General features: G+C 33.4%; 1 protein-coding gene across 2 annotated transcripts in view; it reads left to right on the top strand.

The window, feature by feature from the left end:
- The first annotated feature begins 2,060 nt into the window (after positions 1–2,060).
- The window catches only part of LOC149476117 (uncharacterized), a 31,248-nt gene continuing 9,436 nt past the window's right edge, over positions 2,061–23,872 (top strand). For both annotated transcript variants that reach the window (XM_089712092.1, XM_089712093.1), the window contains exons 1-14: positions 2,061–2,448; positions 3,379–3,579; positions 4,266–4,425; positions 11,552–11,759; positions 12,830–12,921; positions 13,184–13,311; positions 14,156–14,251; positions 14,560–14,639; positions 15,119–15,255; positions 15,883–15,970; positions 16,495–16,580; positions 17,163–17,232; positions 22,700–22,859; positions 23,495–23,549. In XM_089712092.1, the coding sequence (XP_089568218.1) occupies positions 2,133–2,448; positions 3,379–3,579; positions 4,266–4,425; positions 11,552–11,759; positions 12,830–12,921; positions 13,184–13,311; positions 14,156–14,251; positions 14,560–14,639; positions 15,119–15,255; positions 15,883–15,970; positions 16,495–16,580; positions 17,163–17,232; positions 22,700–22,859; positions 23,495–23,549 (1,877 nt within the window). In that variant the 5' untranslated portion in view covers positions 2,061–2,132. The remainder of the gene's footprint in view (positions 2,449–3,378; positions 3,580–4,265; positions 4,426–11,551; positions 11,760–12,829; positions 12,922–13,183; positions 13,312–14,155; positions 14,252–14,559; positions 14,640–15,118; positions 15,256–15,882; positions 15,971–16,494; positions 16,581–17,162; positions 17,233–22,699; positions 22,860–23,494; positions 23,550–23,872) is intronic.

Here is a 23,872-nt window from a genome sequence, read left to right as displayed (position 1 = left end):
ATTTAAACAATTAAATCGCGTGTGTGTGGACGACTTAATTACGTATTAGCTGTGATTAAAATATGATTTTTCTTACAAAATAGACAGCTTTAAATGTAAAATAGCTAAAACACATGTAACAGAATATTTTTTGTCGCTATGGCCACTGATTTTTTTCATACAGTCAATGATTTTGAGACGAACTTTTTGATCGAACCGTTCGTCTTCTATTTCAGGGATATAGAAGTAAAGGGTTTAAAATTCTGACTTAAATTAGTTCAACTATTATATTTACCAGTGTTTTCTTGTGTAATAACGCGTACATAAAAATATACTCTCTTAATTAAAAAAAATACATTTTTTAACGTAACTTTTTGTTAGTAAAATCTGATTAGAATATATCAATATTTATTTGTTTGAAAAATTTATACCAATTAATAATTATGACGACATTGTTAGATAGAGATGCATATATCGACAGTATAGTTCTATCTTTATCTAAAAATAGTAACGTCGTAAAGCTTGTAAGGTTGTTTAAAGTTCCTCGCTAATGAACGTTTAAAAAGATCTCATAAATAAAATGTATAAAAATCATTGTGTTTCTATATGTACCACGTACTAGAGAGGACATCGCTACTACACTATTTGTAACACGAGTTAGAGTCAATCGTCTCAAACCATTTTTTTTTGATACATTGATTGGTTTTAATTGATAAGTTTATTCATATTGTTTAACAAGATAACCAATATTTATTTGTTACATTGATTGGTTTTAATTTATAAGTAATAAGAGACAGAATATCTACAAAGTGTATGACTCACTAGCCGCCACGCGCCGCCGCGCCTGTCGCACAGATTTTGTTCGTGGTGTCCTCTCTATACGTAGTAATAATACCTCAATGATAAAAATTTGGCCAAAAGTATTCTTAAAATTTATAAATAGTTTACCTAGTTTAATATATGTCTATTTTTTTGTATCAAATACAAGTGAGTAAGATTTTTCATAACTTGAAGAAGCATAAAAACGAGGGAAAGCCTCTGAAATTTCTAAGAATGCTTGGTCTTTCGTTGTTCGCTAGAAGTTTAGTTCAAAATGCACATTAGTGATTTTTTTAAATGCTACATTTTCTAAACACAATGTGCATTTCACTGTTTTTTTTTCATTGTAAGTTTTAAATTTTTCGTACTTTTAAGCATTTATAGACATAAAAGTTTTCATTAACTATATTTATTAGTACCTAGTAAAGCTTTGTTGTATTGTCATTAAGTTTCGTTTTATACGTATTTTTGTTAATAAATGTTTGAAACATGATTTGTCTTTTTCATTTCTCACACTCTAATGTACAAACCCTGGGTTTATTTACATGCTATTGAAAATTAAAAATAAATATTTAGAAATTTAAAAGTGCACGACTCATTATGCTCATTCTTCCAATGAAAAGAAGAATGAATTTTCCCTTTTCTAATTCTAGTTTAATTTTCTTGAATCTGCATAATATTTTGGATACTAAGTACTCAGTAGGTACTCAGAATAGTTTTTGGAACCAACAAGCATGGCGAAACGAATTTTTATTATAGAAAACTCTGCTTCGCATAGTCGTGCACCCCACGGCCTACGTGCACCACAGAGCAAGTAATATACGTGCACCCTTAGATCATTAAGTAATGATCTAAGCGTGCACTCGTAAGCGTATAGACAGTGCACGAAAAATATTTGTTTCGATAACGTATTATTATAATCTACTGCTTAGTGATTTCCATGGAACTATAGACATACTATATATAGTTCCATGGTGATTTCATAATTCTTTACATTTCATTTGTTAATGCTTCTGCTTCCTTATTAATTTATTATTAACTCAATATGTTATACAAAATATTAATCTCTATCACACTCTAATATTTCGTTTCTCACTATAATTACATACCTATAAAGAAAATTCATTAAAACGTGTTAGCTTCGCAAATCAAATAAAACATGAATAAAACGATTGCATTTGGCTGTTTGCTTGTTTACGTTCCGCCTTCCGCTATGTTCCGCTAAAAAAGTTAAAACTGTAAACATTTGCATTCGTCACGTCAAATGTCAGTGTCAACGCGGCATTATTGTGAACGCGGCGTTCGCGTGATAAACCAAAACAAATCGAAATAATATGAAATTGCCGGTCCGAAAATGTTATTATGTGGCAAAAGTTAGTTTCTGTTTAATGCTAGTAGTTGTATTGTTAAGTTTGTTTGAGCAATGGCGTGGCAAAAAGCGTTCTGTGGGAGCACAAGTGATGAATCTTAACGATGAGTACGAAAGAGAAATCAGGGAAGATGAAGATCGGATTGTCCCGGGTCTTGGGGAAGGTGGTGAAGCTGCTCATTTGTTCGGTGAAGACAAGCGGCTCGGCGAAGAATCTGAGAAAAAACTGGCCATTAACGTGTATTTAAGTGATAGAATCGCGTATAATAGAACTTTAAAAGGTAAGTGTTGATTTACAGTTAGAATGTGATTAATTATTCTACACCGGTATTATTGAAGTTTACATTGGGTAGCTATAGGGCTTGTGGTAGAGTTAGGAACATTACCAGGTGTAATTTAAATTAAGAATAATTTTTAAAATAAGAAACAGAAATTATATTTTAGATTTTAACAATTATTATTTATTTGAAGTTGTTTTACCTGCAAGTTCTTATAATTCTTAAATTTAATCGGTAATGCTTACATACACTTTATGGATTTTTTCTATATTTTGTTGTTTGTGTTGATAAAATTTAAGTGAAAATGTCCTAGATCCTCTAGGACATTTTCACTTAAATTTTTATTTCTTAGAACTTTGACCATTAAATAAAATTATAATTTACTGTAATACATATTTTTTAAATAGAAAAAATTCAATATAATGCAATATATTATCGCCAAAATTTATAGGAAGTAAGACACATAAAACTAGAAATTTTGTCACTGAGTGGTTTTTTTGTAACCCAGGAACCAGGCAAACACTTTAAAAAATATTTACACAGTTGAGATATTTGTAGCGACTACACACTTACCTGCATTTTACCCAGTAATAAGCATGTAGTATCACTACATAGTATAAAACAAAGTCGCGTTCTCTGTCCCTATGTCCCTTTATATGCTTAAATCTTTAAAACTACGCAACGGATTTTGATGCGGTTTTTTTTTAATAGATAGAGTGATTCAAGAGGAAGGTTTTAGTATATAATTTATAAGGTTTTAGCCAAAGCGGGCGAAGCCGCGGGCGGTAAGCTAGTCATAGTACATAAGTCATGTTTTACGAAAAAATAAATCAGACGTTATAACATCTTGCCTGGTTATTTTATTGCCCATAACCAATTTTAGCAAAATAGTAATTGCATTATGTTTCACTTATATTATACTCACATTTACAGACCACCGCAACCCAGCATGCAAGCGCGTAGTCTACGACGCGGAGCTACCATCGGCTTCCGTTATCCTGATCTTCCACAACGAACCATACTCGGTAGTTGTGCGAACAATATGGAGCGTGATAAATAGTGTACGGCGAGATCGGCCGTGGTTCGCAAAGGCTAATTTTATTGAGAGGGATACAGGACGGAAAATGGTGCTTGGTAAGATTATTTTAATTAGTCATTTATAATCTTAATATATATAAATCTCGTGCCACAATGTTTGTCCTCAATGGACTCCTAAACCACTTAACCGATTATAATAAAATTCGCACACCATGTGCAGTTCGATCCAACTTGAGAGATAGGATAGTTTAAACATGTAGGTACCACGGGCGAAGCCGGGGCCGACCGCTAATACATACATATATTTTAACTTTGTGTTTATAACTTATACATCCAGATAGTCCAACACCACCAAAAGGCATTTTGTGGCATTCAACTGTCTCTGTAAAACCAATGAACCATGGTATTTTATAAGTTTACCTTAAAAAAAATACCAACTTGTCGAAGTAATTTATTCTATGTACCACTCTTACGAAATATTATTTTAACTCCTGTAGTGATAATAATATTTTTGAAGTGAAACTTCTTTATCGGGGTTGGAAAAAAATTTAGTGTAACATTTTTTCGTTACGCGTGACATTTTTCCGTTACGCGCCATCTTTTTCTTATCCTTACCACGCGTGATTCGACGTATTTCTGTAAAGTTGCATATTATAGTAAATTATTTTTTGAAAAATAAGGTCATAAAGAAGTTTCACTTCTTACGTGTGTACACTAGTACATGCAAACATTTTTTTTTATTTTTTTAACAAAGTAAAAGAAATAGTCAAAATCACCCGCAGGCTACCCTGGACAAGATCCTTCATCCCCATATGTATATTTAAAGGAAATAATACTAGTAGATGATAATTCTACTCTACCAGAGCTCAAGGGAAAATTGAGTTATTATATACAAACCAGACTGCCGCCAGACCTTATTAAAATATTAAGGTTACCGGATCGGTAAGTAATAATAAGCTTATGATATTTATTTTATAATTTTCTATTGGTAAAATACTTCATTTTAATTTTATAGTCTAAAATTTTAATGTTGCATAAGAAATATGGCAAAATTAGCGAAGAATATATTTTATGTAATTTTATGCCTCTGTTTGTGGATAGTTATGGAGGATTTTGTGTACATAATAATATGTTTACATCCATATTATGATTATGAACGAACTAGCTGTGCCCTGCGGTTTTACGCGCATCCTGTTGCTCTTAGCGTGATGATGATATAGCCTATTATAGCTCTCCTCAATAAATGGACTATCAAACAACGAAATAATTTTTCAAATCGGCCAGTGATTCCTGAGATTAGCACGTTCAAACATACAAACAGACTCTTCAGCTTTATAATATTAGTATAGAGTAGTTAAACTTACGATCCAATTGATTATAACATTTCACTTTCAATAAAAAACAAATACATATTAATAAAAATCAAGTTAGATTCGCAGACAGAATGCTAACAAAGATATCAGGGTAGGTTTAACTCGCGCAAGATTGGAGGGTAGTCGGAAATCAACAGCACATGTCATGGTATTCCTCGACGCTCATTGTGAAGCCAACACCGACTGGCTACGGCCGCTTTTACACCGAATAAAGACGAATAGAACGGCCGTTGTTACACCGCTCATTGATATGCTCGATCAAACTACGTTTGAGTATCAGAGCGGACATGTGACTAAATTTGAGGTTAGGATGATTTTGAATAGTGTTTGGGGGTAGTATTAAGTAGTGGGGTTTTCTGTATTTTGACGATTATTAAATAATAAATAAATTTCTTTACTACTTAATTACAGTACTAATGTAATTTGTCAGTTAGAGTTTTTTGAGTGGTGTATTTGAAATAACGGTTCTATTTCGAGTTAGTTATACATAAATCCATTCTAGTACATAATTTAAATGTAGCGTTTGTGTTTGGGATTCACTACGGGAGATTGTAGTACATATATTGAAAGCACTGATTGAAGTAAAAAAAAAGGTTTTAATGCATATTTATTTATTTCATTAAAAAAAGTTTATATGTACATAGTAGTTAGTATTAGTAGGTACAAAATGACCATGAGAAGAGCATATAATGAGTACCTAATTATAAAAGTTTTCTTCGAAAATTCTGCGCTAAGCATGCTTGCGAAATTCAGAGTAAAAAATGAATAACTATTGGACCGCACAAGGGTATAAAAAGAGTAATTCTCCGAAGTTCTGACGGTCTGACTCGAGCGCGTTTGGCCGGCGCGCGATACGCGAAGGGCGAAGTCCTAGTGTTCCTAGACGCGCATTGCGAAGCCCAGACCGACTGGCTCAGACCTCTACTCCAGAGGGTCAAAGATGAACCGCATACAGTGGTCGTGCCTATCATAGACGTGATTGAAGCGTCCAATTTTTATTATAGCGTTCAAGATGCGGTCACTTTTCAGGTGCGATTTAAATGGTCTTTTTTTCACATTTTTTATTGTCACTACTTCTTTTTTCACAAAATTTTCGGCTAGTTGCAGATTGGGTTTTTTTATTCACTGTTCTGTTCTTGTTTTCGTTGATTTTTTTTTGCACGGAAATGGCTTGTTTTAAGTATGTATTTGTAAATAGCTCAGTTGAATGTAGGTTTTTTTGCTGTGTAGGAAAAGCATAAGTAGGTAGATGTTAGTTAGTTTAATTGATCATTTTTTTATTGTGTTGTTAAATATAATATTTATTTTGAGACAAATATTTAAACGAGATACTTTTTCTTATTTCTATATTATATGTATTATATAATATAATTTGGTCGCGATGTTATGATATTTTTCATCTATATTTCGATGCCAATTAAGCTTGTACCTAAAGGAAAGTTAGTTTAAAAATCATTTCCCATATCATTGTACATAATTTACAAACATGCTTCGTTTTTATACACAACCTTTGAGCACGTGTTTTCTTATCCATGTTTTGTTTTCTCAATCACGTTTTGTTTTTGCACCCTTGTATGTGTGTGTGGGTTCCGTAGTGTGTGTGTGTGTGTGTGTGTGTGTGAGTATATAATAATGTAGATATATAGATGTAGAAAATGTTTATAAATAGCTGTCTACACGAAATTTTCGTACAAACGTTGATTATAAATTTCTACCCTCTATACTCTATAGTATATGGCATCGAGTTTTCGTAAATAAGCCCGACTGTATTCATGTTTTTTCGTCTACCATCCAGATCTTAATAATAATAATAATAAAAGGGCGTAGGGATGTGACGACCCCATCGCCCACGGTTGGAATATCTATTGTCTACGTGACAATAGATATTCCACCCGTGCAATCAGTCAACCCGCAGGACACCTTGTGGCGGGGTGTCGGGGAGTAGCGACCCCGCGGGAACCGAGTGCTCCCGGGGGAGGCCCCTGTCTTCATCTCCGGCTCGCCTTCACCGGCCGGTCGGAGTGAAGCCTGACGAGGACAGGACCCCCACCTCTGGCTTGCCTTAACCGGCCGGCCAGAGTGGAGTCGCGAGAGCTTTTAGCTCGAAGGGTGGATGCGAAGCGTAAGTGGCGAGTGGGCACGTGATGCTGGACCCTCAGGGAGCGCGTGATCGTAGTTTAAAGTCCAGGGACGCCTCTCCACCCTTAGCTGCTCACAATATGTTGTCCCCTTGTCGCACTATTGCAGCGACTTATTTCGGGGGCCCATACAGTGAGAGGGCGAGTCACCACCTGCCAACATATTTTTACTTTCTTTTAGTAGAAAGGCAGGTGCCATAGTTTCCCATAGTCCTCAGTACCAGTCCATTTAGCATCCCAATCCATAGCCCAATCATTAAATTTCCATACCCTGCAATAGTCCTACATCGGCCGCGGACTGCCCAGGGCTGTATCTCTATAGTGCAGTCATGGGCAGGCTGCGGCTGGTGTCCCACAACACATTAAAATTCTCGAAAGGGCCTCTGCGTGTTGGATCCGTGTCCCCACGTAAGCCTTCCAAAGATCCGGGTACTGTCCTTCTGGTGGTACCCGAGTATTATGGAAATGAGAAACATAATAATAATAATAAATTCTTTATTGCACACCAAATAAAATAACAGAGAAGAAAACAGCGCGTAGGAACAATGTACAAAAGGCGGTCTTATCACTTACAAGTGATTTCTACCAGACAACCTGTGATATTGGAAAATGCTGGAAGAATACATTTATGGAGGTGTGAGCAAAAGAGCACTTAAAATTTAATAAAAAATAAATAAATAAATAAAATTATTTTATTTTATGTTAATATATATAATAATATACATATATACATACATATACATATATATATAATTAATATATAAAAATATATAAATAATATTTATATAAGTACATGAATTTAAAATATATAGAAATAACTAATAAATATTATATGTATAAATTTATAACGAAAGATAATATTTTTTCACCAAATTATCGAACGTAGATATGGTTTGTGCATGTTTGATTGAATCTGGCAACGAATTCCAAAGATTAATAGCGTACATAGTAAAAGAGTGATGGTAAAAGTTAGAGTGATGAAACGGAATTAGAAGAGAAAGGGAGTAAGGAGATCTCAATACCAAGCTATTGGAGTGACGAAATATAAATCTTTCCTTAAGACGATACACAAAAAAAAATCCACTGCTTGGCGGGCGGAGTCTAATAGCTCGCTATCGCGAACGCGGGTGTGCGCGAAGTCATTCTTGCAAACTCGCCGCGCTTCCGCTGGCCGACTCGGGACAAACATGTATGGAGTCGTCATACAGTTATAATATTGTCAGACATTTATTTAATTGTTGATTTAAGTATTGGTTTTATTTTCTTGCTTATAAACAAATAATCTTCTTTTTAACAACTACTTAGACATTATTAATAATTATTATCATTTCGTAATGTTTACTTTATTACAAAATAATACAGGTTATAAATAACCTTTAAAATAACAAAAAATATTGTTACTCTGAAAAAATGAAATGGTACTCAATAACGCGGACTACTGAATTGATTTAGATAGAATTTGTTGCTGACGTAGATATTACATCATGCCCAGAAATGAAAGGTACTATTTCTGACAGAAGTTATAAACCCTAATTCTTCTCAGTCAAAGTCAAGAGTGGAAGATATCACTAGTACAGTAAAACTGATGCGAAACTTTGGATGTTAATTTGTATATTTTTTGTTAGTTGTTACTTAATCACGTCAAGACTACATTACCAATTTTGATAAAATATAGCTAATTGCCTGGATTTACACATAGGATACTTTTTATCCGAACTGAACACTTCTGTGGGATAAAACAGGATTCACGATATAACCTAATTCCAAGCGGGCAAAGCCGCGGTCGGAATGATATTTTTTTAAATAGAAAAATTGTTTAAAAAAAAACACAAAATATATTGACGCATGTATTTATTTTTTGCACTCTATTATAATTGTAATTATTCATTACAAATAATCAAAATAAAATAGCCAGAACAAAGTTAGGCCCTGGTAGGGTAGGTAGGCAGGTACAGCAATGTGAGACGAACACTGGCTTATTTATACCAATAATAATGTATTATAAACATTAACCCATTGACCACCGAGCGGCCCGATCGGGCCGCGACACAATAGATTTTCTATTGTATCTGTGATCCGGGGACTGAGGGATTAAATTAAGTTTACAACAAAAATACATAATATTAGCTAATGTGAAAACGAATCAACCAATCATCCCACAACAATGAAATTTGCACACAAATATTCATCCAAATCGGTTCATGTCATTAGGAGGAGTGACTGCAGCGCCATCTTCCGGGCCCAATTGTGTTTCCAGATCACCCAGGAACTCAATTTAATATACTTACACAAAATTTTTCGAAATGAAAACTCACATTACTATGTAAATATGAATATAAACCTGTTTTATTACTAAGCAATTTCCCGCACAGGTGTAATAAGTATAAATGAAATAAATATCAACATCAAATTCTTTATACAACATACTTATCTACCACCTTCTAAGAAATGTAATTCTTGAAATTATTTCGTATTTTTTTTAAATATAATACTACTCCAATGAGCTCCTGTTCCATATGTATGTCCGCCATACTTCCACTAAGTTCACCATGATTTTTTATTTCTTTGCACTTTGTTGCTTTTTGCTAAAAATGGAATCATGCGATTAAACCAGTATAGCTTTGATAACATACATTTTTGACTGAATAAAGGTACTTACGAAGGAGTGGATTCACATTGTGAGCAATCAGTGGGTTTATTTTCCTTCTGGATTCCGGATTTCTGAACAGATTATTTATGCTATAAATGAAAAAATCTTACACATTCGTTATGTACTTAAAACAGGGGTACATATCAAACATCGTCTATAATACAATTATCATCAAATTTAAAATAAAACCAACTTCTTCATTAATTTGTTCCAATTGTAAGCATTCTTTTTTCTCCAACCTTTATGTTTCTTCTTCTTATTTTCTTTATTGTCCCCATTTGTCTCATTTTGTCTTATCGTGTTGTCACCCTTTTTTACGATTGCGCGAGCGACACAAGTTCCCCGTGTGACGGCCGTAGCGGGAATGACTCGTGCAGCGATCGGGGTAGGAAGGTACAGGGCGGCTCTCGCTATATTGGCTGGCCGCGCGCTAATTTCAAGTATTTCTTGTTTATTTCAAAACCATCGCATATTTCAAAATTCTAAATCGGTAGACGTATAGGTTGTATATTTTATAGTTAATATCCAAAAAGTCGTAACTTTACGTTTGTTATTTTGAAGATGCCAGAGATTATAAAAAAATAACAATGAGAACTTTGTATTTTTTTTCTATCGAGAAAATATCATGGAATCATGTTTCTAAAACGGTAGACGTATTGTGTTACTATTGAACTTTCTTGTCAAGAATTTTCATACCGACAACTTTAATAATATAAAAATTACGAAGGTTTGAAAAGGGCCGTAAATGTTAGAAAAATTAATTCATCACCTTAAGATAGTTCGGTGTTCTAGCGTCAAACAATATGCCGTAAAGAAGATGAAGCATGCGTGCATTCCGCCGAGAACGTATTGGCAACCATTTGAGTTTCGTACGGAACTGGGATACGTGGTCATATTTTCGCAAACCGAATATGTACCTTATACCGAGGTTCTGAAGGCGTTCGAGAGCATCTAATTGGTTTTCATTAAGATCGGGATAGGCACAGTCACAATAATCGAGGATTGGATGAAGTATAGCTTGTACCAACTCAATTTTAGTGGGGATGGGAAGATCTTCTATGTTTACATCTAATATTTAATTCTAAGTATGTCTTTTCGTATATTTTAATTTGTAGGTATCTAATACTTAAAGTAGGCAATACGTAGTCATAAATTGTACTGTAAACAATTGTGCCGTAATTTAATTTCACGCCATTAATTATTTAATTCTACGCTCGTTAATTAATATTTCACACCTTAGCAAGAAAATGAGGACGTCATAATTTATGAATTATGAACTCCAAGTCTAAAGGTTATAGCATTAATAAGTAAATAATTTCGGGATTCGTCTAGTCTTCTTATAAGGGGAATTCCCAGTCTCCATAAAAAATGCTTAATAAATAAAAAAATATAAATACATTACCTAATTATAAATCTATAACTATTTAATTTCTAAATACAAACTTGGAAAATTCGAGTTTGAAACATTTTTGTAAATTATAGCTTATATCCAATCAAGGGATAACGTCAATAAAATAAATTGGAAATGTGTAAAAGCTGTATTAAACATTATAAAAAATCAACGAATCATCCACGAATTGTTTCAAAAGTTTCGAAAGTTTGTTTCTTTCGTAACATTTACAAATACAATTTAAAATCTATTACATTATGTTATTTTAATTGTGCAGTGATAAAAACAATAGCCACGTAATTATTTATTTATTTCATTAAGGATCATTGACATAACATAGATAAAAAGCTTTTAGTACATATTTACTATCGTAGACATAGTACTGTCACAATAATTATAGGCAACCACCACTAACAAACATAACATTAAATCCAAGACACACAGTCTGCAGCTAACAGCAGCAATTATTTCATAAACCGTACATATTTGCTATACATACCTATCGTCGCCCGTACAGACAGGGCCTAATGCGTGCACGCATACGCGGCGCTCGCGCAGCCCGCGGCCACGTGCTCGTATTCCTCGACGCACACTGCGAGGCGGCCGCTGATTGGCTGCGGCCGCTACTGCAGCGGGTCGCACACAAGCGTGACGCGGTACTTACCCCGCTAATCGACGTCATTGATCAGACCACGTTTCAGCTAGAGGCAGCTGAACAGTTTCAGGTTATAGGCTTTTGTGCATGGAGGTTAAGGGTTGTGGGGTAAAGGTATTTGAAGTTGTAGTAATCGATGTAATTGATCAAACCGCTGTGCAATTAGAAGTCGAACAGTATGAGTTGGCTCTGTCGTTGACGTACAATAAACAACTAAACTCACAATCACACTCGAAAATTACTACACTTCGCGTCTAATAGGCATAGTTGAGTGTATAGTTGTGTAGAATAGACTTTGAACTTTACTGCCACATAATAAGGTGTTAATTTGAATGAATTAAACAACGAGACTCGGAAATTTTTAGACAACCTTTAAATAGACGATTGTGAGTTTAGTTGTTTATATTATGTCATTGAATTCGGTCGGTTGATTGGTGGTTAAAGGATGTATGCGCTTCTATAGTCTTTGGAATTGTCACATGTTTTGTATGGTTGAGCTTTGATATGTAAAGGGAATGTAGAATCATTTAATATTTGTTAAATCCGTTGATAATAATTAATTGAAAAAATTGTTATATTTAGCGATATTTACAGGAATGCAGTTTTAATACTGATGGTCTGGGTAAAAAAAACAGTAACAATAAATAAATGGTTCTTACTAACACATTCTTGCACTACACACTTCTTAGCATGTCTTCTTCTATTTTCAGTAGAATTATCTGATATTTATATTGTGAATCGAATAAATTGTTTGCAAAAATTAAAGTTTATAAAATGTGAGTACCTACTACCTATATTGTATTCCGTACTAAATTGAGAATTGAATTTCAATTAATCTAACAAGTTGCAAGCAATCATTTAAAAGTGAGACATATTTGTGTCTTATGTATTTACCATTCCATTTTTATCATAGCAAATACCGATTTTATAAAATTGTAATGCAACTCTTTTGAAAATAAAATATTTAAAGTTATTTAGAAATAAATATTTTACTGAGAAGCCGAAAGACGCGGGTTCGAATCTCGCTTCGTGCTTAAATTCTTTAAAAATTTCTCATTTTATAGTGCTATAGAACTTATATCACAAAATAATATTATTTCTTAGTATTAGATTAGGTTTTATATGCATATTGGTGTGCAGGTAGGCGGTTTCACATTCATGGGCCACTTCACGTGGATAGACGTGCCCGAGTGGGAGAAGAAACGCCGCGGGTCAGATATAGCGCCCACTTGGTGAGTTGTGGAAGTAGGATTAGAAGATAGTGCTTATATGCACTTAAGACTGTATTTAAAGTCCGTATCCTTCCATCAGGCTTCCAGCAAAAAATATATGTTTTTTATTATTATCATGGGTCTTCTTCAATGTAATGTTGATAAATTATAAATTCATGTAATGACAATTCAAAAGTGCTTCTAAAAGAAGTCATTGAATAAATAATTGTTCGAAATTGAGATTAAATTAAAAAAAAAATACTATTAATATTACACTTTACAGGTCACCAACAATGGCTGGCGGGTTGTTCGCTATAAACCGTCAGTATTACTGGGAATTAGGAGCTTACGACGAACAGATGGCAGGCTGGGGAGGGGAAAATCTCGAAATGTCCTTTAGGATATGGCAGTGTGAGTTCTTATACTAACATTGCAATAATTAGCTGTTCGGTACAATACCAGCCGCCGAATTTCACCACCGAAGCGCACGCCACAAGCTCAAATTTCACCCACATCATCTCGATACTTGGCGTTCTTCCACCGTGCGTTTTAGGAGGAACTTCCTACCGCGCACTACTCCTCTGTGGAACGACCTTCCAAATTCGGCATTTCCCAAGGTCTATAATTTAGAATACTTTAAGAAGAGAGCGTATTCCTCCCTCAAAGGCCGGCAACGCAACCACAATACTCCAGAGTCTGTGGTTGTTCATGGGCGGCGCCAATCATCGCTTTCTGTACGGTGACGCGCAAGCTCGTTTGCCGACTTATACATAAAAAAAAAAAAAAAAAAAAAAAAAAAAAAAATTAGACTCACAATCGACTATTCAAATATTCGAACGGCAATGTAATGTTCATTCAAATTTAAACCTTATTTCGTAGCAGTAATGTTCAAAGTTGTATACGTTTATTAGAAAACTCCGTCTTGAGAGTTTTATTTCAAACAATTTTTTTAAATGATTGTGAGTGAGTTTAATTACTTATTGTAATTTGTACGTCAATGTTTGATAAAGATGTGTTTTTGTATGCTAGTTTTTCAGTTTATTATCTGAGTTATGAGTTGTGTCGTTTATTTAACAACGGCGTATCGTTAAATAAAACTTAATTACACGAAGCCGTTTAATAAAGAGCCTAGGCCGTTAATGAAACGTCTGATTTACCTAGTTGACTGCCACATACACATATTATGCAAAAAATAATAATTTATGAAAAAATTTGAAGAACACAAGAAAAAAACATACAAATGCTTGTATTCCAGGCGGTGGAACATTAGAGACGATTCCGTGTTCTCGCGTGGGCCACGTGTTCCGCTCGTTCCACCCGTACGGGCTGCCCGCTAATTCCGATACACATGGTGAGATATTTATCCATTTTTTATATTTTTAAGGGCTGATTTTTCAATCCTTGGTTAAAACTTATTCGTCGAATAATGTATAAAACTACCATTTTAAAAACGTATTCTAATTGCCCGTATTTGACAGTTTACGTAACATTTTAATATTATCGTGTAATACTTTATTGGACGGATAAGTTTTAACCAAGCATTGAAAAATCGGCCCTTAAATGGATATATTTTTAGCAAAGAATTATGTGTAAGATGTGTAACACAATTGATTTTGATTTACTGTGAATCACAATAAATCATTTGAATTTGAATTTCAGGTATAAATACAGCGCGTATGGCCGAAGTATGGATGGACGAATATGCTGAACTGTTTTATTTGCATCGACCTGATCTGAGGGTGAGTTTTTGTAGACTTTTTATACATCGTATATAACTACACAATGATACCGAAATAATAGTTTATTTTACAGAATTTGATCTTATTTGTCTTGTCGTTAATTTTCATTTGCATACGGTTATAATAAACTCTGATAGATGCATATTGCACAGGCAGAATTTTACTCGATTGTGAGTCTAGCTGTTTATTGTGAGTTTACTCCCATTATGTGCAGACTCATAAATAGTGAGTGTGAGTTTAATTGGTTATTGTATACTACTACTAATAGGGTGAAAAAAAATATTTTTAATATGCTTTTACATATAAGCTTCACTTGTATGTAATTGGAAAACGAGGACGTTATCAATTCGACTGTATTTTTTTGGTTTATTATCTCAGAACTTACGACGGGGTGAACCAATTTCGATGATTCTTCTTTATATGAAAGCTAGTGCCTTTTGGTTGGAAAAAATATTATTTTAACTATGCTTTTTTCGTAGAATAATCCAAAAATCGGTGACGTCACTCATCGCCGAATACTGCGCGAGAAATTACGCTGCAAAAGTTTCGGCTGGTATCTCTCGCGTGTGTATAGAGATAAATTCGTGCCTGTCAGAGATGTTAGTGAGTTTGGCAGGTAATGTATTTATTTTTTTCAACTGACTAGAAAAAAAAAGGGTCTATGCGACTGTATTTTTTGTTTGATAACTTTTAATTTTTGGACTGATTATGATATTTTTTTGTTACATAATGAGTGTATTTATGTAAATAAGTGAGATTAAATGATATACATATAGTGCTGTGATTTTTAAACAACATTAAACATATACCGTCTTTGTTGTGCGATGCCGCGTTTATTTTTTGTATTTTTGTACATTGAAATACGCTCTCCAATGTATGATTTTTAACAATAAAATACCACATCCATCTATAAATTATTATTAAAAAAAAAAAGAAAAATGTTGTGTGGTTTTATGAAACCACGGTAAAAGTGAAACTGTTCGAACGGTTCCGAACACTGCTTTGTGTAGCGCATGTCGCGTGACGGTCGGCTGCCGAGTAGGTATACCTACTCGGCAGCCGCGATACACGCGACATGCGCTACACAGACCAAATAGTTTGAGACGATGTAATAAAAGTTTCACTTTAATTAAGAAAACTAAATAGTACATTCTAAATACTCTATTTTTTAGCCTCTTTTTGAAATCAGTAAGAAACGCTATAGATTTAACTTATAAGTAAATATATAATAATATCTTTATAGGTTCCAAAACCCGTCTACAGGTATGTGCCTGGACAGTCTACAGAGAGAAGGTGAAGCCAGTCCTTTAGGATTATATCCTTGTCATAAGGTAATATATTATTTATTTATTTGTTTATTTAAATTTATAACACTATAACTTGCATCATACCTCGTCTTTGCTCGCGTTGTACCCAGGTAAAAATTACCTTTGTTCGTATCTAGAGTATAATCCTTCTGATTTTTTTTATATTTTTTTAAACAAATCAAAGTTTTTGTGAACTTCTGAAGTGGAAAATTCTGAGTATAAATATAAATATTTCAGGACAATTTTCACACACTTCAGAAACACAGTCGTAATTCAAGTTCTCAAAATTCAAACTCAAACATGTATTTATTCAATTAGACTTCTTCTAGAACCACTTTTGAATCGTCATTACATAGTTTTACTATTTACCACCGATTCGGAAAGCTATCTACGGAGAAAAGATGGCAAGAAACTCTGTAACTTGATCTTTTAAAATCATGTCAATTTGCGATGTGAATTTCTGAAATCGTTTAAGTAGTGTCAAAGCTACAGACAAACAAAATGTTCACTATTTATAATAATAAGTTTAATTTTTCTTTATTTTAAAGGGTCTAGAAGCAACCCAGTATTTTGCTCTTTCACTCAAAGGGGAACTTCGTGACGAAGAAAAGTGTGCTGAATTACAATATACCAGGTATTTACCAATTCTAGACATAAAAATATAATATTTTTTGTGTATCTAAAAAAAAACATACATACAGACGAATATAGAACCTTCTGTTATAATATTTGGAAGTATATAAATTTATTTTTAATTAATTCATAAGTTTTACGGTCCCAACTTTTTTTTATTCGTACATACATAATTCATCACTATATACGATTTGTTTTTTAAATGTACATACATAATTCATCACTATACTAATTGCTCATACAACCAAAATGGATTTGCGGCATCCGAATTGATTAAAATAAATAAGAAAAAGACGTGTGTCACTCGGGGACTGCCGCGGTAAAGCTATTGCATGCTATGCCTTCAAGCCACACCTCCGCGCCCGTCCCCGTGGGGAGCGTGAGGTTTTTTCGTTACGGAATTTCTGCATTCGGTCCCCGCGCTCAAGGCCCGCGATAGAAACTATGCAATAGCTTAAAAAGATATTAATTTAACAATTTTATTTTAATAGTAATTAGTACATACATACAAATAACTGTGGTACTGAAAAATATACTTTAACCCATGGAAATAAGATTTAAATCGTGTTTTAAACCCGTATAGGTCTCTAGCTGACAGTGACAGCGGTCGGCGAGTGTTGATGGTCACTTGCCATGGAAAGCTAAGAGGACAGGTTGGTGTTTATTATCATAATTTGTATTTTATTTTTTTATTAACAATTTTGTATTATGTATGTACAGTCACGAGCAATAATATATGCCTAGGGGGCGATGTGCAAAAATATCTGTCACTAGAACTAATTCAATAATATCTGTCTGCCCGTATACAGCAAAAATATCTGACATTAGTAGGCAGCATAATAAAGTGGCATCAAAATTATGTGACGAAAATGTTACAGCAAATAATTGTGACAACCTCTCACGGCATAAATATGTGACATCAACTAGGAAGCAATAATATCTTACACAATTTCATATTTCTGTATTTTGCATCGATTCCTCATACAAATCTATACTAATATTATAAAGAGGAAAGGTTTGTATGTATGTATATGTATGTATGATTTTCACGCATAAACTACTGGACCGATTTTGATGAAATTTGGCACAGATAATCTTTAGACCCTGAGAAAGAACTTAGAGGCTACCTTTTATTTCGAAATATGTACCACGGGTGAAGCCGGGGCGGACCGCTAGTCATAAATATGTGACATCAACTAGGTGGCAATAATATCTGACACAATTTCATATTTCTATATTTTGCATAGATTCCTCACAAAAAGCATAAATATGTGACATCAACTAGGAAGCAATAATATCTGACACAATTTCATATTTCTATATTTTGCATCGATTCCTCACAAAAAGCATAAATATGTGACATCAACTAGGAAGCAATAATATCTGACACAATTTCATATTTCTGTATTTTGCATCGATTCCTCACACAAAGCATAAATATGTGACACCGACTAGGTGGCAATAATATCTGACACAATTTTATATTTCTGTATTTTGCGTTGATTCCACACTAAAAGCATAAATATGTGACATCAACTAGGAAGCAATAATATCTGACACAATTTTATTTTTAATTTAATATTGAATTAATACAAAATAAATATAAATTTTATTTTAACTACGTTGTTTTAAAACATTATTACCATATTAATTAATATGTGCCGTCGTTGTATACTACATATTGTATGTCTAGATATTACATATATCCTAGGTACTAGTTTAACACCCGCGGCTTCGCCCGCGTTTTCAAAGAAAAACCCGCATAGTTTCCGTTCCTGTGGGATTTCCAGGATAAAAGCTCTCATAAGCGTTAATCCAAGTTACCTTCTATGTGTGTGCTAAATTCCATTTTCTCTTTTATTTGTGTGAAAGAGTAACAAACATCCTTACATGATACTCACGAACTTTCGCATTTATAATATTAGAAGGATATCATATCATGACAAAATTAAAGTATTCATATACATACTAATATGAATGCCCACTTGGGTAGATTTATTTTATTTGAAGGTTCAGTGTAACCTTCATGTATTACATATTTAGAAATTGTTTTGTCACATGTTTTGTTATATTTGACGTTAGCGGCGTTTGACACGATTGCTCCGTTATTCATTTTCATTTACCTATAATAATTAGCCTATAATATTGCTATTATTTTATTGAGTATCGAAAATTATGGCAAGTTATCATATTATCGTAATTTTATTAAAAAAAAATATTTACAAAATATAATGTGTCTTTTGTTCATATTCTTACCCCAGCAAAATACATAACACTAATTCAATAAATAACGTTTTGCCTTTTTAAAATCCTATCCTATCTTATCCTACTAGTCCTACTATAATCCTACTTCCTATCCTACTAATCTAGTATTATTAATGCGAAAGTTTGTGAGGATGTGTATGTGTGTGTGTGTGTTTGTTACTCTTTCACGCAAATACTACTGAACCGATTACAATAAAATTTAGCAGACAAATAAAGGGTAACTTGGGTTAACACTTAGGATAGGTTTTATCCCAAAATTCCCACGGGATCGGGAACTATGCGGTATTTCTGTGAAAACGCAGGCGAAGCCGCGGGCGGAAAGCTAGTGTCACATATTTATGCTTTTTGTGAGGAATCAATTATATTTTACAATATAGAAATATAAAATTGTGTCAGATATTATTGCCTCCTAGGTGACGTCACATATTTATGCTTCGAGAGGTTGTCACAATTATTTGCTGTAACATTTTCGTCACATAATTTTGATGCCACTTTATTATGCTGCCTACTAATGTCAGATATTTTTGCTGTATACGGGCAGACAGATATTATTGAACCCGTTCTTATGACAGATATTATTGCTAATCTGCAAATGGTAATATATTTATGCTTCTGACTGTAGTTGACATCAATGATATTTATGTAGTACAGTCACGAGCAATAATATATGCCTAGGGGGCGATGTGCAAAAATATCTGTCACTAGAACTAATTCAATAATATCTGTCTGCCCGTATACAGCAAAAATATCTGACATTAGTAGGCAGCATAATAAAGTGGCATCAAAATTATGTGACGAAAATGTTACAGCAAATAATTGTGACAACCTCTCACGGCATAAATATCTGACATCAACTAGGAAGCAATAATATCTGACACAATTTCATATTTCTGTATTTTGCATCGATTCCTCACACAAACCATAAATATGTGACATCAACTAGGTGGCAATAATAATATCTGACACAATTTCATATTTCTATATTTTGCATAGATTCCTCACAAAAAGCATAAAATATGTGACATCAACTAGGAAGCAATAATATCTGACACAATTTCATATTTCTATATTTTGCATCGATTCCTCACAAAAAGCATAAATATGTGACATCAACTAGGAAGCAATAATATCTGACACAATTTCATATTTCTGTATTTTGCATCGATTCCTCACACAAACCATAAATATGTGACATCAACTAGGTGGCAATAATAATATCTGACACAATTTCATATTTCTATATTTTGCATAGATTCCTCACAAAAAGCATAAAATATGTGACATCAACTAGGAAGCAATAATATCTGACACAATTTCATATTTCTATATTTTGCATCGATTCCTCACAAAAAGCATAAATATGTGACATCAACTAGGAAGCAATAATATCTGACACAATTTCATATTTCTGTATTTTGCATCGATTCCTCACACAAAGCATAAATATGTGACACCGACTAGGTGGCAATAATATCTGACACAATTTTATATTTCTGTATTTTGCGTTGATTCCACACAAAAAGCATAAATATGTGACATCAACTAGGAAGCAATAATATCTGACGCAATTTTATTTTCAATTTAAATATTGAATTAATACAAAATTAATATTATAAATGTGAAAGTTTGTATGGATGTATGGATGTTTGTTACTCTTTCACGTAAAAACTACTGAACCGATTACAATGAAATTTAGCACACATATAGAGGGTAACTTGGATTAACACATAGGATAGGTTTTATCCCGGAAATCCCACGGGAACGGGAACTATGCGGGTTTTCCTTTGAAAACGCGGGCGAAGCTGCGGGCGGAAATCTAGTACAAAATAAATAAATTTTATTTTGACTACGTTGTTTTAAAACATTATTACCATAATTATTAATATGTGCCGTCGTTGTATACTACATATTGTATGTCTAGATATTATATCCTACTAGCTTAACACCCGCGGCTTCGCCCGCGTTTTCAAAGAAAAACCCGCATAGTTTCCGTTCCTGTGGGATTTCCAAGATAAAAGCTCTTATAAGCGTTAATCTAAGTTACCTTCTATGAGTGTGCTAAATTCCGTTTTGTCTTTTATTTGTGTGAAAGAGTAACAAACATCCTTACAATCATGTTACTCACGAACTTTCGCATTTATAATATTAGAAGGATATCATATCATGACAAAATTAAAGTATTCATATACTTATATGAATGACCACTTGGGTAGATCTATTTTATTTGAAGGTTCAGTGTAACCTTCGTGTATTATTTAGAAATTGTTTTGTCACATGTTTTGTTATATTTGACGTTAGCGGCGTTTGACACGATTGTTCCGTTATTCATTTTCATTTACCTATAATTAGCCTATAATATTGCTATTATTTTATTGAGTATCGAAAATTATGGCAAGTTATCATATTATCGTAATTTCATAAAAAAAAATATTTACAAAATATAATGTGTCTTTTGTTCATATTCTTACCCCAGCAAAATACAAAACACTAATTCAATAAAAAAACGTTTGGCCTTTTTAAAATCCTATCCTATCTTATCCTACTAGTCCTACTATAATCCTACTTCCTATCCTACTAACCTAGTATTATTAATGCGAAAGTTTGTGAGGATGTGCATGTGTGTGTTTGTTACTCTTTCACGCAAATACTACTGACATCTACTGAACCGATTACAATAAAATTTAGCAGACATATAAAGGGTAACTTGGGTTAATACTTAGGATAGGTTTTATCCCAAAATTCCCACGGGATCGGGAACTATGCGGTAGGTATTTCTGTGAAAACGCAGGCGAAGCCACGGGCGGAAAGCTAGTGTCACATATTTATGCTTTTTTGTCAATTTTGAATCAATTATATTTTACAATACAGAATTATAAAATTGTGTCAGATATTATTGCCTCCTAGGTGACGTCACATATTTATGCTTCGAGAGGTTGTCACAATTATTTGCTGTAACATTTTCGTCACATAATTTTGATGCCACTTTATTATGCTGCCTACTAATGTCAGATATTTTTGCTGTATACGGGCAGACAGATATTATTGAACCCATTCTTATGACAGATATTATTGCTAATCTGCAAATGGTAATATATTTATGCTTCTGACTGTACTTTGTGGTAATAAGAATTCGCAATAAGTTCATTTAAATTAATTTGTGTAAACAATGAAAATATTATTGAATCAAATCACCAAAAAACGTTCTTAAAAAGTGCTAATTAAATGTTTAAAAAAAATCCAGAAATATCTATAATTTCCTTCACCTTCTAGAATCTAGATGATGTAGACAAATTAAAGAACATTAATCATTTTTTCGACTTCTCTACAATACGCTCTACGCGATCTATACCAATAATATTACAAACAGACACTTCCTTTTTTTTGCAATATCATTAGTATAGATTAAATTCCATGTGCTGCCACTTGCTGCATGTATTTTATTTCATCATTTTACTGTTCTTTATTTTTTCTGTGTTTTATTTTTGATATTAAACATCTATAGGCGCATGTAATACCCATTATTGGCGTGGCGATACATGCCGAACGCTCGCAAATGATGGTATATGATGTATCGTACAAAATAATATTGCACCATCACCATAAAATATGTTATCCTTATGCATTTGCGGGTTGTCGGGCAGAAATTGCTTATAGCGATAAAACCGCCCTCTGTACATATTTTAACTTGCATCGCTCTTATTTTGTAATCCTGTATTTTTGTGTGCAATAAAGAATTTTTCATTTCTTTCAATGTCGATGTTTCACATCTGCCGGGCGACCGACGACGGATCACATTTTCATTGTGTGTTGAATTAATGAATTAATAATGTTTTTTCTTTCTAAATATAAACACAGCGTTGGAAACACCTGCCCTCCGGTGAGATCCAACACGTGGAATCATCTCTCTGTCTGACCGCGTCGCGAGCGAGTGACGTCACCGCGCGACGTTGCCGCACCGCACCGCAACAAGTGTGGCGAGTTGACTACACTGAGGGGAACGGGTTTAGGCTTAATAGTGAGTTGTTATTAATTCAAATTCAAAATTTATTTATTTCTGATATAATGATAATACTGTTAGACATAACTTTTGATTTAATATTTTAGTGGATGAATAGTTGTCATTATTTCCTGTCAAAACATGCTAACTGTCGATGACTATAAATTGCCGCTTTCCTTTGACTCGTGGCGCATTCGTACGAATCGTGCCTGTGAATAGGGGCTCGGACGTTGATATACGACGTTCGACGACCTTCACTTTGCTAATAGTTGTTGACTTGCTGCGATTTGTTATCAACTACCTACATCAATTAAGTAGCTGTGTAGAATCGCAGTACATTCTATTACATTCAAACTAATATTTAACCCGACCTCGTGTGTCATTTTTTATAACACATTCAGTTGCACAAAGTATATTTCACCATAATTAAAGTATGTATTTCATTTTTTATACTTCAAAGTTAAACTGAATTGAATGTTTCAATGTTAAATTTATTCAGTAATACATACATTCTTCATTAGTCATACATTCAGTTAGTGATTACATTTAACCTTTTAGTTTCACAATTATTTATGTACTAATAGTAAATTATACAATTTATTGGTACTTATTATATTTTACCGAATAATACATTAGAAAATGTTTAATAACAGAAGACGGTGAGCCGAGCGAGCAAGAGCTAAGATTGCAAAAGTTGAGAGGACAAAGGTAAGTTTCTTGTATTTACTTTTAGACAATCTAAACTATCCCTTTGCTTAAGTTCATCATAATTGATTCAGCTTTTTAAATGTAACAAACGTACAGCTTTGACAATGTTATATTTTAACGTTGTTAAATCGTTTCATTGTTATAGTATTGTAATGTTATATAGTTACACTGTACTGTTATAATGTGACGTTGTTACAGTATAATGTTGTTACATTATTGCTATAACAAAAATGTTACAATCTTGTTATTGTATTTTTTATTACTTTGTTATTTTATATCTTTGTTACAAATTTACGTTTTCTAAGTCGTTATACTATATTTTA

This window comes from Colias philodice, chromosome 28 (genome assembly GCF_061535455.1).
Source record: "Colias philodice isolate Cphi_HAF_F1 chromosome 28, ilColPhil1 Martin Lab GWU primary, whole genome shotgun sequence".
Taxonomy (NCBI): Eukaryota; Metazoa; Arthropoda; class Insecta; order Lepidoptera; family Pieridae; genus Colias; species Colias philodice.
Note: the sequence above shows the minus strand (reverse complement) of the source record. Positions and strands in the feature narration are given on the sequence as shown.